At 42.5% G+C, this 14,423-nt stretch overlaps 2 protein-coding genes across 6 annotated transcripts in view; one reads left to right on the plus strand and one right to left on the minus strand.

The window, feature by feature from the left end:
* Positions 1-14,423, plus strand: part of LOC117589007 — a 50,899-nt gene that overhangs the window by 14,831 nt on the left and 21,645 nt on the right. The window lies entirely within an intron of this gene.
* The window catches only part of LOC117588983, a 45,540-nt gene that overhangs the window by 12,935 nt on the left and 18,182 nt on the right, over positions 1-14,423 (minus strand). The window contains exons 4-9 of one of the 2 annotated variants that reach the window (XM_034280573.1): positions 13,744-14,309; positions 6,128-7,971; positions 5,500-6,040; positions 4,451-5,434; positions 3,496-3,963; positions 3,151-3,264 (exon numbers count right to left, since the gene is read on the minus strand). In XM_034280573.1, coding sequence (XP_034136464.1) covers positions 3,151-3,264; positions 3,496-3,963; positions 4,451-5,434; positions 5,500-6,040; positions 6,128-7,971; positions 13,744-14,309 — 4,517 coding nt within the window. Of the gene's footprint in view, positions 1-766; positions 1,650-3,150; positions 3,265-3,495; positions 3,964-4,450; positions 5,435-5,499; positions 6,041-6,127; positions 7,972-13,743; positions 14,310-14,423 lie in introns of those variants that run through there. The other variant, XM_034280574.1, reaches the window with a different exon arrangement.

Below are 14,423 nucleotides of genomic sequence, written 5' to 3' on the forward strand. Positions count from 1 at the left end.
TGAAACTGACCGAAGCTCTTGTTCATAAATGGGGATTCTCTTATATCAGCCTGGAATGCCGGTCTGGCATCTGGGACTCGCTGCAGCAACGGCAATATATGTATGATTGTATGTGTGCATACGTATATAGATACATTCATACATATGTATAAATAAATACATAATTATGTCAATTTTTTTTTTGTACTGGTTAACATAAGACAGCAACTAAAAAACGTATTTAACTGAAGGTTGAATGGCCTACACTTGGTACCACAATGGAACATACAACCTTTGACGTTTTCAGGCAGCGGTGGAAATGGGCGTAAAGTACTTACAATCATACAAACAAACAGCACCCTGCCAGCGCATAAACTTTTTTTCGAGTACGTCTAAAAATAAGCCATACCCAACAGCAACGTTAGAATATTTATTAAAACGATCACATCTAAATCGTAGCCTGATGGAAAAAAGAGGACAATAGTAAACCAACTGAGTAAAAGGGAAGCAAAGGCTAAGCTGGGGCTCAGAAATACCGGGTTCAGCACCAACAGGTCTTTGGGAAATTCGGCAAGGCTGATTTAATCGGTAAACGCAAACAGAGGGGAATCATAAAATCAGTAAACAGACCCAGTCAACAAGCAAGAGTCGGCACGAAGATAATTGACCAATAACTCGCGAAAATAATAATGCCTGCTCGAGAGTATGGCCAGCACATTTTACCATCGTTATGTGACAACTGTTCCTTAACATTTCCCCTGTTCACGTCATGTGTGCCGTTACTTACGTAGCGGTTTCGTTCAACGCCAATGAATTGGCTTCGTACACCTCGCCCTTGGGTCCATTGCTGCTTCGCACAGCTTCTGTGAATTCCGGTAATTCTTCTAGGGCAGTGGCAGGTTCCTCAGGAACGACATCAAATTCATTCGCCGAGGCACGCCCACTATCTGTCGCAATGATGCCACCGTTCTCCGGGTTCGTACTATTATCATCAACTCCATGTGCCATGCACACGACCAGAAAAGTGTCGCTCTCGGCTTCGGCACCGATGTCACATCCTTGCGTTTGTTCTTGTTGCAGCAGCGAAACAGCTCCCCCCGACATACTTATTGGCGATGTAGAAATTTTGCTTGTGTGTTGCTGCAGTTTTTGCGTAATATAACTTGATCGGTTAGGTGTTATTGATTTTAGCGTATACTTCTTGATTGGATGCGCTATTTGCGTTGTTTTTTATAATCTTTGCCAAGGCGTCACTAGTAATGACAGGCAGCTCATATTAACAGCGCACAGATACACACACATGCTTCTACAGCTAAATGCAGCGACCCGGGTGTTATACGAATTGAACAGATTATAATTATGTTAATGCACACACGGTGTCCTGAATTAGCACTTTTATCTCCAATTTCATACGACTACAGCTATTTTTTAAAAATACTTTTTGCTGAACAGCTGACGGCTTTTTCGACTCATTGGATTGCGCACGCTTTGTTGCAAGATGAAAATATATGAGGTGGTGGTTTTGATTTTCGAATAGAGAAGGGATGTCTACTTATATATACATATGTACGTTAATGTATGCGTTAATATGGATGTTCAATGGTTCAACACTGTTTCTGTTGTTTACGTTAGTGTTGCGAGCGGTGCGTCCGTTTTTTCTTTTTCTGTTCGAGGCCGTTTCTTCAGTGTGACCGCTGATTTATCGATCAAAAATACTACAGGACTCCTAAAAATATACCGAGATATACCTTCTCATTTTTTAAATATACCGTAAATACACCATAAACCTTTAACCATTTTCCTGGAAGTTTATCTTATTTTTAATATTACTAGCTATCAAAAAAATAAAAATAATAAAATAAAATATATATACATATATATATATATATATATATATATATATATACGTTCGCTCAGTTGCAATGATCTGCACGAATAGGTTCGGTGAGCAGATCAACATGATTCATTAAATAACTTCTTTGCTTCACTTACCATGACCGTCTAATGCGGTGCTCTTGTATATATATACATATATAATATATAATAATAAATAATAACATATATGATACCGTAAATATACATTTGACTAAATTTTCGTATTTAAAATATCCCTAAAAGTATTTACATATATTCCAAAAATTCCGCTTTAAGTATTGCTTGTGTTTGAAAATGGTAACTGCCACATGTATGCAGCTAGAAATCGAATGTTGCTATTAATTTCTTAATATTTAATTACTTATATGAATTTCTAAAAAGTTTTGATTTCTGAACATTTATAATTTGTATAAGTGCATAAAATAAATACTAAAAGAGAATGAGTAAAATATTGACATATGTATGTATGTATTTGTATACATACACCTTACAAGTAGGCTTTTAAAATTGTTAACATTTCAATACGTTGTTAAGCCTTCTTAAAAACTGACCGTCGGTTTTATTTAGCCATGTGGCTTTTTGGCTGTGGGAGGATGGCCACCCAACTCCATTGCTTATTTAGGTACGTCCACAACGTGAAAGGACGACGCAGAAGCTAAAGATACGTAGGCGTTGACTGAGGATGGTGTTCAAATATGTGTCCCTAGTATGTCACTGAACTCTGAACTCTGCATCAAAGCATGGGCATGGCTCCACTTCCTCTTTATTTCTTTTCCTATTGAGCGGAGGCACAGACTTTGCTCGGCCCATTTACCTTCCTGTCGAAGTATTGGAGGCGGTTACAAAATGTTATCCCGATAAAAAAAAGAGTAGGGACATTTGTGAGACGCGTTGCAGCTTTTATGCCCGGTACTCAGTCAGTATATATGTACATACATATGTATGTACCTCAGAGGTTTTTTCGAATTTTATATTTTTCTTCACATGTCATCTACATCTACATACTTCACTTCCCCCGCCAACACGCCCCAGACTCTCAAAACCATCGACTCTTCTATTGATGCTGAGCAAGTAGATCTACATATACTTTATGGGAAATCGGAAATCCTTCTGTGCGTTACATGCAGCCACTTTCGAGCACAAATACACTCCACGAGTACCGGGTTTAAAAATTGCGAATTGGAAACCCTGTTGGAATGTGACCACTTTGAAAACATCGGAATCGTTAACATCGGAAAACATCAATTACCGACCCACTCTACTATCCATTCCCCTTTAGACTGACAGGAAGCTTACCTTTCTTCTGTTTCCAAATATCTCTGAATTGTTGGGCTTGGCAGAGATAAGCTGCGCTCCCGCCAACGACACTTCTTGTTCACCTCTGTGAATTCATGCTCGTCCTGTAGGTTTCTGTAAGGGGAAATATTACATTGAAGACCCATTATTATTGACATTATTCAATCGCTTTACGCAGTCGACACTTATTTATTGCTATCCGTCATTTTCAATGATACTTTGGCACAGACTTTGATCGTGCCTGTCATGTCGTGGCTAATGGCTTGGCTATTTCAGGCCATTAGTAAAGTGGGGAAAAACGAATTTCCAATCGGACATATACAAAATTTGAAGGAAAACACTCACCTCAGCCCAATCTCCGCGGCCGCCAGCACCTGTGGACAGGCTTCATTCTCGCTTTCCGCAGCATTCGCAAGGCAAAGATTGCCTTCGCCCAGCAGGAAGAGTGATGTGGAGGCCGAAGGAACAACACGTGGTCTTACAACAGCCATCAGTTGTCGGCGCTCATTATCGTTGGTCGTCATCGTTGAATGCTCCTGTGGACGGCAGTCGGCTACGCCGCTGCACAAAAAAGTCCACTGCGGAATGATGGATTTTTCCACACATGGCCTGAGCTTTTCCGCCTTCGTTTCCACGTTGGGAATATTAACAGCCACTGTTGTGATGTGGGGCTTCAATTCAGGCTCTTGGTTCAGTGTTGTAACCACTGGAAGGGAGTACTGACAAGCACCGCACCGTGGCCAATAGTCGCATGTGGTCAGAGTTTTGCTAAAGCTTTTGGTGGTCGTTGACTCGTTAGACTGGGAGGAGGCGCTAAAAATCGTTTATAACATGGTTATTTAGATTAAATTCATCAGATCCTATCCGTTGCTAGTTTTGGTCCTTCCTTATGGTACTACATCTTGCTGTTGCCCTCATTCCGTCTTAATGCGAATGATCTCATGGATTTTTGGGCTGATCTTTGTGGAATGTCCATTACATTTTGTCTCTATTTTAGTATTCTCTTTTAATTTTCCTATAAGTAGTAGTGTGCGTGCTCCAAAAGTCTTAGTTAGTATAGAGGCTGTCACCACAAAAATATATCAATTCAGTTAGTACTTGTATGAAGATCAGTTAGTAAGCACAAGCAGTCTTTTAATCATACACTGCCACTTTTTCGGGATATATGTTTTATAAATCGTTTGGGCCGTTAGGTTCAGTCTGGTGCTTCGTACTTTGAAAGTTAGTTATAAATAGAGTTAGCGGGGTTTGTTGCTAGTAATATGGATGCTGATGCATCATCCTTGGAGTAATTTAGTACCTGCTGCTGCGCGGTTGTGAGGGCGCCGGTCTATAAATATAGTCTCCCCCCACGCCCACTGCTACCTCTAGAGGTAAGTCATCCCGCGATCCTGGACTTTGACGGAGGGACCGCTGAGGTTTTAGCACTGTCGTCGGGTGCTCGTAGATCCGCGTCTCGTTGCTCATGAAATTTAACTCGCTGTTGCCGCCAGAGTTAATGGTTTCCCTGTTTCTGAGCAGGACAGGCAGCTCAAAGTCACTGCTGTCCCCGCGGCGGAAGTTCATGATCGGCGATTTGCGAAGCATTTCGAACGTAAGCTCATGATCGCAGAGCCGCGTTCCATAGCTCTGAGGGCTGCCTGTTTTTCGCGTTGGCTGGTGGAGAATATTGGAAGAGGAGCCCGAAGATTGGGGTGACCGCGAAGCAGTATACTCAACGCCAGATCCGTTGACGGGTGAGCTCGATTGCCGTAGACGAGAAGTCGAGGAGGAGCCTGTTGGAACAAGGCCGGAATCAGCGGCAGGCTGTAGATAACGAACTCCGCTTATGCTTCCACTGCTTCCATTGTTATTATTGAGAACTGCTTCACGATATTCTTCGTCGAAGGAGCGCGTTTCCCGCTCTATTCGCTGATTCTGGTTGCCTCCACTGTCCCCTCCACTGCCACTCGTGTGAATGGATCGTGGTGACTTAGCTTTTGATCCGCCGCTGCGATTAAAGTTATTGTAGTCAAAGTCGAAGGACCGTGCCTTATCCGCCTCATTCTTCCCTGGCCTTGTCGTATTTCTGGACGACGCCGACAAGGGAGCAGGTATTTTGTTAGCGGCTGGGGGCGTGCGAACTGTAGGAGGAAAAACTGCACGAACGCCCAGACGAGGCTGTTGATAAGAGGGCGTTGGCGGTTGTTTTGGCTGTAGCTGCGGCTGCTGTGCGGACACGGCACATACATTGACGATTGATTTGTGCACTCGATTCGGGGAACGTTCGCTCAGTTGTAATGATCTGCACAAATAGGTTCGGTGAGCAGATCAACATGATTCATTAAATAACTTCTTTGCTTCACTTACCTTGACCGTCTAATGCGGTGCTCTTGTTCTGCTTGCTTGGCTGCACTTTGGGCAGCAGCTATATCTCGACGGTGGTTGGTCGGACCAGATCCAGGAATGGGGCACGGCAATCCGCCTGCCACGATTGAGCAGGTGCTAGCGTTAAGGCAATCATGAGAATCTCCGCCACTGTAGCTGGAACTGGAAGAGCTGCGGGAGATGTTGGGCGACGTTTTCTCGCCGTGACGCTGACGTGCCTCCAGTGTGTTGTTCCTGGAGCCGGAGTTCTGGCGTGAGCCCAATAGGGAAAGCTGTGATCCCTTCTTTCGGCGCTCCTCAGGTGTCAAGGATCGCGATTCTGGTGTCAGCGATCGCTGTTTGCGCAGGCTGCTGGATGAGCTGTGGGACTCATTCCGGTCTGGCGTCAGTGACCGCTGCCGCTGCATCTTAAAGGGTGAGATACTGACACTGCTCGAACACGGTTTCGGAAACTTCTGGCTTCCAGCCGATAGGAACTCGCTTAAACCCCCATCCTCGTTATCCAATTCATCATTGGAAAGATCTGGCAATAGTCAAGACGGGTTCACATCAGTTAATTTAGAGTATATGGTAGATATCAATGGCAAGATTACATTTGGAAAGTACTCACCCGATCGGGCACCACTGTCGCATGAGTTGAGGCGCTGGCTTTTTGTTGTGTCGAAGCTGCGAAAGCGCGAGGCACCCATGCCTAGAGAGGAAGGTGGCGCTGCAGGAGGGCCTGCGCTTCCCATGCGGTTGAACTGGGACTTACGCGAGCGCCCCAAGGCATGGATCTTGGATCGCTCAGAGGAGCGTTCGTGACGCGAGCGCGGAGAGTATTTTTCCTGTGTGCCTGTGGCGGCGGCGCCGCTACCAGACATGCTGTAGGCCGGTGGCGCCTCCTTCACCGACGCGTTCAGATACGCAGTGGTCGTTTGGGGACTTAGAAATTTTGGCGAGCTGTCCCGACTACGGAGGGAGCCACTGCTGCCGCCACCACTCTCCCGCTTCGTTAAATAGTTGGGCGAGTTTCCGGTTAGTGTGCTGAAATTCGGGGAGCGTTCGTGCTGTCCTGCCAGAGGGGGCATACCCAGGTGTAGTGGAAGCTCTGAAAGATGTCCATCAAAGCTTCGAGAGAACGTTTCCACATAGCTGTTGGTGGGGGTTGGTCGTCGCGTATCGTACTCAAAGCTTCGTGAAAAGACCATGCCCTTGACGGATCCATTGGCCATATGCTGTGGGCTTTGTCGCGCTTCAGACTGCAGCACAGGAAGTGGGAGAGGAGCTTGCTGGCGACTTGAGTTACGCCGATCCATCTGACGCGTGGTGCGGCTGTTGTCCTGGAAAGCGGGTGGCGGCGACAAAATGGGAGTGATAGGCGAGTCCAAGTCGTTTGGGCTCTTGACAGGCAGGAAGCCAGGACGCTCATTGAGTATGCTTGCCAGTTGCGGGTCGATAATTCGGTAGCCCGGTCGCAGTGCAGGATCACGTGAGGAGAATCCGCCAAGCCGCGCCTCGTTTCGCTGTATCAACTCTTCAACTTTGGAGCCAACAAACTTTGGCTCTGCGATGCCGACGTTCGATTTTTGCTGTTGGTGCTGGTATATAAATGAGTAGTGTGCCAGGTCTGTCCGATGTCCTTGCGCGTCCATTGGAATAACGCGGCCTGCAGCTCTACTTCTGGCTGTGCCATCGTTCTGCTGACGTCGAAAGCCGCTACAACTGTCCTCTTTGAAGCCACCACGCTTTGTGTTTACCTGTACCCAGCCAGACTTGTTCAGATAAATTTCCTCCTTGTTGGTGGCAGGCGAGAGAGATTTGCGCCCAGAGCTGGGACCGCCGCCGCCTAATGCTTGAAATTGGTCCCCAAACAGATAGGTGGGCACTCCGTTGTTGGCACCAGTTGTCACATTGGCGGCATTTCCCCCACCTATTTGGTTGTGCATTCTACGGGCCTCTAGCTTTTCGTTGAAGCTGCGGTTAGATGCCTCAAGACTTTCTCGTCGCTTGGCGACGTATTGCTGGGAAGCGGAGAGGTGCTGCTTTTGAGGGGCTGGGTTTGGCGTTTGGCTTATCTCTGACTTTTGTTTCTCTGGAGTATCGACGCGCTGTCTTGGCTTAAGATGTTGCTGTCGTGACGATGCTGTCGAAGTTTCGTTTGCATTAGCATTGTCGATAGCTTCATGACGCTGCCGATGCAGCAAATTCTTGGAGGGACTGGTGCGGGATCGGGGCCGACGGCGCTTCGGTAGAGCGGGCAGTGGTAGTGTGCTAACGTCTAGTTTTTCAAGGGTGGACGAGGAGAGTTCATCGTTCTGGGACTCGCGCGTTACGGAATCTCGTGTCAAATGACTATCGTCCGATTGGGCCTCACTGGAGTCGAGACAGGCGTAGTCCTGACGAGTCAGTGTTCGGGACGGTGCTGGAATCCCTGCGGTTGTCACAACTACAGGTATATCGACGGTCCGATCACTTAAAGAAAGATGAGTTCCGTTTTTGTATGGTTGCATTGTAGAATTAATTTGTTCTAAATATTTATGTTTATAAATAGCCTTCCAATTCAACGAAAATGTGGAAGTATTTAAAGCCCGTCAAGCAAAATAGCTAAGATAGACGTAGCCGGCATAATTTCGGACCCGTCCTCGTGCTCGAACACCACTTCAATGTCCGGGAGCATGATTCAACACTCGCTTTAATTCATTGACGTCTACATACACACATAAATACTTACATACATATGTATGTATGTATGTTCCAGTATGCATACGTAACAGCTGAAAGCGGCAGCACTTTTGCAGTTCTGCCAGCTCTAAGTGCTTTGCCTTGTGGCTGCCACTGCTGGGGTCTGACAATAAACTGTTCGAGGGCTGAGGTTGGGGACACTGGATGGTGGATGGTGGACAACATAGCCAAATATGTGGGTCGAGAGAATGTGAAATGCTTTGACTTTATGTGTATGGATCTTTCCAGCGAAAAACTACGAAAATTTTATTAATTAATAGCTGCTCAATATTTCACACGCCTTTGAACTTGACCCTGAACTACAAAAGTTAGAGGCAAGAAAATATGTGGGGGGAAATGTGGCTAAAAAAGTTTGAGCACATTTGTAAGACGACAGCGCGTGGTGATCTGTTCTTCAGAGAGAAATACATATGTATGTGTTTAGATACATATATAAATATTTCCATAAATGTTTTTATCTGCTACATATGAACATATTTAACGTACACATATATGCTTCGATTAAAAAATGCAAGTGGGTTGTATTAAACGTTTAGATTAGCTGCACAGCTTGACTTCGAATTTGGCCAACGCGTCTGAACAATTTACATACAAGCATGTAAATATGGACGTGTGAAGAAGTGAAGTGTCAATGACAGTTTAGTATCTGTTGGGGCTGAGAGAAAAAAAAAGAGACAGGCAACTGAGGCCATGAGAACGTAACGAGCACGAGGCCTGAACGCGAACTCATTTTAAGAGCTTGAGACTGACAAATCCGGAAGCGTCTTCACCTCTTGGACTCTTGTGTTCTCCGCTGTTATAGTCGTCTTTTCACACTCCTCCCACTTTTTGTTTGGTTGACGGGGGAAACATATGAACATATGTATGTATGCACATGTATATCTTTGATGTTGTGTTTAAATTTTCAAGTGAACTAGACGTCTAACAGGCGAGTATACAATAAGAAAAAAATATGCGACAACTTAAAAGGCAGCAATACACCTTGTGAGCCCAGCATTGCTGTTTATAGCATGCGAATCTAATCATTCGTAAAAGTTGTCCCTCCAAAATGAGCAGCACCCAACAACAACAACAAAAAGAAAAGCTATTAGGTTCGTTGCCTCTTTTGGTATGTGTAGGCGTCATAACTTTTAGCCAATTTGTAGCTTCTCAGGTCTTTTTTTTACTGAAAGCTTTCCAGACATAATGGCAAGGAGAGAATTCGTTAACAGTGCAAGGCAATAATATTCGTCAAACAATGAGGCAATCACAGCATTGATTCTATCTGCCGTGGGTGAGTGCTAGCCATAATCTCTCTGCTCTGAGTATTAAGATATACATACATGTACTACTATACTTCCCATGTACAAATAGATATTTATGTGTAAGTGGAAGGGTATTGCCGGAAGTGAGCGCAACTCACTCTCAATACGCACAAGTGAGAGTGTATGTCCGTATATCATGCATATGTATGTACATTCAGATGTAGTATATATGTATGTATGTATGTATATGTACGAGTGTGTGTTTTGTGCCTTTACGTTTAAGTGTAACGCTAGTTAGTAACCAACTTTGTCTGAAAGAAAAAGGCATTTTTGGATGATTTTTTAAAAACTTGTTTTATGTAAGGCTTTTTTTATAGGTAGCGCTTCTCTTTTTTCCCATAACTAAAGTATCTGACTTCTGGTTGCAATGAACCTAGTCATTCTAAAAAGCTAATAAACACATCTATAAATTGAACCTAAAAACTTTGTGGTTTTATCTTACCGTTTGGTAAATATTTGAATTTCAAATATAAAAGAAATAATTTCAGTGCGATAATTTACACAAAATGTTACTTTAAAAACTTAGGAAAAGTCGAAAAAAAATGTATCCCAAGTTTTTAGTAGGTTTAAAGTATTTCTCATTAAAATCTTTGTAGAGTCGGCTAACTTTGTTAATTTGTTGACCAACACTCCAAACTCTCGATTTTTCGTTAAACACCGACATAGTTTAGGTTTTTTTGTTTTTAATTTTTGTTTCAGTATTTTTTGAGCTCTAAAGCCAGAAACACATTTTTCCAGTTTCCATTATTTTTCCAGCCTGTAGCTGCATCAATTGGATTTTTAGAATGGTAATAATCTTTAAACCCAGTCCTAAGATAGTTATGTGAAAAAAACGGACCGCAACCTTTGGTAAAAGCCAAAAAAAAGGTTTTTAAAAATTCTTAAAAAAAAGTTCAGCAACAGAAAACAATCGTAATTAACTAAAAAAATGTTAATGCCAAAAATCTTTCAGAAAAAGTTGGTTTGGTTAGGAAAAAAAAGTTTGTTTTGTCGAGTAATGTTGCATATATTGTCACTCACATGCGCAGACATAAACGCGTTTTAAGGTAGGTTTTTATTTCTTGAAGCTTTTCCTCTGCTAATTTCTTCGTGTGTGCACTCGTAATTTTTCCATTAAATATGCACGCACGTGCGCTTGTAAAGATACACATTTTCAATTATTTAAATTACCACACTTTCATCATTTAGTAATTAAAACTCGATCAGCCATTAAATACATTTGCTGGGATTTTGAGACGAGCATACATACATACATACAAATGTACATACATATATACATACATATTTACATACGTATGTACACAATGTACATACAAATAATTTAAACCATTCTATGTGATTGGTGGACCGATAAAAGCGCCTATCTAACTTTTTTTCCATCAAAGTGAATGCATGCATTTTTGTATCATCACGACTCTACTCGTGTGTCTATCATTTAATGTTGAAAGTATTTCCACTCCTTTTAGCTACACAGTGTCCAGTGAAAGCTTGCGAGTTACTTTTAGCGTGATTAAAAACATTCGAAGACTACCGCAGACTATTGCGAGTAGAGAAAAGAAAACTCTAAGTGATGCTTATGGAACTTAATAAGTGTGCTTAAGTCTGTCAATCAAAATTATTCATCAAGATGCCAAAATAAAAACGAAATAACGAATATTACCCAGCTTTTCTCTCAATTCATGAAATGAAACGCAAGACTTGCCCGCTTGGACATGGCAAACAAAGCTACTAATAAACTCCTCCATATATTGTGCTTGCGTCTGAGGCATGATGAGCTTCATAAAACTGGTTTTCAAATATTTTGTAGCCACACTTGTTGACTTTAGCAGAGCAAGACGATGACGAGGACGAGGGCGAGGACGGGTACTAGTTAATCGGTTGCATTCACTTGCATACGCCAGTTGGTCAACTTGCACTTTCGACTGCGAATAGTTATTTTACTAGCTCAGAAGCTGCTTCTTCGAAGCTGTGTGATGTGGTAACTCTGATCGCTGCAAGCTCAAGCTGCCAACACAACTGCAATTGCAACGGCAACGGCATTGACTGGAAGCCAATGACCAAATGAAGTTACCACCGTAGAAAACAAGTTTCACATTTTCTTTACCATATTTGTAAGTGGCCAGGCCAGCCAGCCAGCAGCTCATTATGATCGCATTCATTATCATCAAACCATCGAATGGTAATGGTAGCTTGTACTCGTACGCTCACTCGTAGGCAATTTGTAACAATTGAATTGCAAAATGCCACCCAACATTTTTTATATTTTTTGCAGCAATGTCTTGAAGGTTTTGAAGGTTGCCTCGATTTCCAATTATCTTTTTACTTATCGGAGCTCCTTTTTTGGCCAGAAGCTACTGTATGACATTGTGAAAAATATATTCTTTTAACAATGGTGCGGATCTTAACAAATGTTTTGTGTTTTTACCAAACGTTTTTTTAACTTATGCGACCAGAACCAGTAAAACATCGATGACATAAAAATTATTATATTCTGCGGGGGCACAGGCTACCATAAATTTCGTTAAAGCGCGCCTCTTTGTATATGTTTGTATGCATGCATGTACATATGTATTTATGTATGTACATATATAGAATATGCTACACGTATAGGGTGTAAGCATAAGTATGTATGTACATACATACGAATATTTGTAAATACATAGGTAAATGATTGAATACCCATACAGAAAAACGAAACAAAAGACAAAATTGATTTATGTATGCTGGAGCTCTTGTATTATGCGCCATGTTTGAGTATGAGTATGCGTTGGCAGGAAGCTTTTTCCGCAATATTATTGATTGCCCAAAATTGTATTGAAGAAGGAAACGTACCCGTAGTACTTAGCCTCACACAGAAGGTCGGTTGGTTTGTCAAGAACAAGCAACAAATTGATGCAATAAAATAAATGTATGCCCATGTGTCACGGTGAAATCCATCACAGTATTCACGTGATTCTACGCTTGTGACCTTATGGCCTACCTTATGTACTACCAGATCCACGGTTTTAAAACTGACCAAGGACAAACTTAACGGTGCGGTAGTTTTAAAGAAAATGATAGCACGGCCAACAAACTCGAGGCAGACATGAAGTACCCTGAATTAAAATAAAAAGCTTGCCTACTTTTCTGAGCGTTTACTTACAGAATTTTCTGTTGTCAGGAGGTCACATAGTCTAATGTGTATGCTCGATTTAATTTGATATTGAATATGATGTCTTTTAACTAAAATATATCTAAATTTGGCCGACTTACGGGCTAAGTCGTTGAGTTCACATTAACACCTTTCGCTATCGATAGATTTCTTCTAGATCTTCATTCAACCTTAGCCTCATTGATCGTTGGTACAAACTTATTAATGAATGAGGACTGTCTTTCTGGTGCACACTTAAGAGTGTATAATATGTCCCAATTACTCATTTACATATATTGTAGGAGATCGGTTGGGAAATTCTTTGATTCACATTTCTTTTTTTATATTTCATAACAATATTTTCTCAACTAGGTGACGGTTTAATCAAACATGTTTCCCTTATTCCATTACGGAAAACCAAACGAACTCAAAGAATAAAAAAATAACCAGTTTAAATGTACTATGTACATACATACATATGTGGAAATTGCACACACATATGTATGTATAGATACTCAATGCAGCTTTTTTGCCAGTGGCTCAGAAAAAGATTATCTTAACCATACGCTGCTCAATCAAAAATTGTGCTTAGGAACAAGCTGCATCGCTGCAGTATCACCTGTCCCAGGCACTCGGCGCTTTTGCTGTTCCATTGAAAACAAAGTTCAGACAAGGGGGATAGGGAGATAGCACAACGTACGATTAAGGCAGAATGCAGCCAAATTGGGAACTCTCAACAGCTGCTGCGCATAGAATTTCACTCTCAGGAAATGGAAATAAAAGCACATTCTAATTAGACCACTTGGAAATTGCACACAAAGGTATTGATCATTTGCAATTGACATTGAATTCACTTATATTTTATAAGCTAGTCAATGTTGTAAACGTTAGACACACTTTCCGTACCGCGGAATCAACGAAACGAAACACTTGGAGAACAACGAGTGTTATTTGTCTTTGTCAACTTATGCATATAGAATTTTTTCATACGTTCAGATTAAAGTTCAAGTTCTTTTAAAATACAAGCTATACATTTTCGGTTGCGGGGTCGTAAATGGAGTCGCGTACCTGTGCGTTAGCGCTGCGCTGTCCGTGTTGCCCGTCGTGCAACTAAACTCGAAATCGACATCGACATCCACATCGGTGGCGTTGGCTCTGGCGCTGGTGCTGACAGGGGCGTCGTTAGAGTCGAGTGCTGGTAAACTGGTCTGTTTCTCCTCCAAACATGTTGCTGCAGCATGTTGTTCAATGGCGCTCGTTTGGGTTTTTTCATCGTCTCTTGTTTTGCTTGACTTTTCCTCGTGCTTTCCCCCCCTCAATGTTGCGTCTGTAATCTCCGACTCGGTCCGCCAATGATTGGTTTGAAGGCACGTGTCCATGCCTACTAGCTTCTCAACATCATGGGGTGTGATTTGTTCTTCAACTGTGCCTCTCCCTTGTTTTTTGGACTTAGCATCGTCGCTGGCAATACCAATGTCATTCCCTTGTGTGTCCGAGATGTTTGACGGTTCAGGGCCCCCTGCGATAGGGTCAGTGTGGGGCAAAGTATTGACATCCCTTTCGCTGTAAATTGTTTCCTTGCTGCCTTTCCCGCATGCTGCCTCCTGTGAGCATGCCACCAAACCGAACGCGCCCTACAGAAATATCATTTAATTTAAATCTTGTTCATCCTTATTTACTCAATTCAATTATGTCGGTTACTCAATGTAAAGGTAGACAATAACTTAAATTGGAGAGAAAGAGATCTC

The sequence above is a fragment of the Drosophila guanche genome, unplaced genomic scaffold (genome assembly GCF_900245975.1).
Source record: "Drosophila guanche unplaced genomic scaffold, DGUA_6, whole genome shotgun sequence".
In the NCBI taxonomy this organism is placed as follows: domain Eukaryota; kingdom Metazoa; phylum Arthropoda; class Insecta; order Diptera; family Drosophilidae; genus Drosophila; species Drosophila guanche.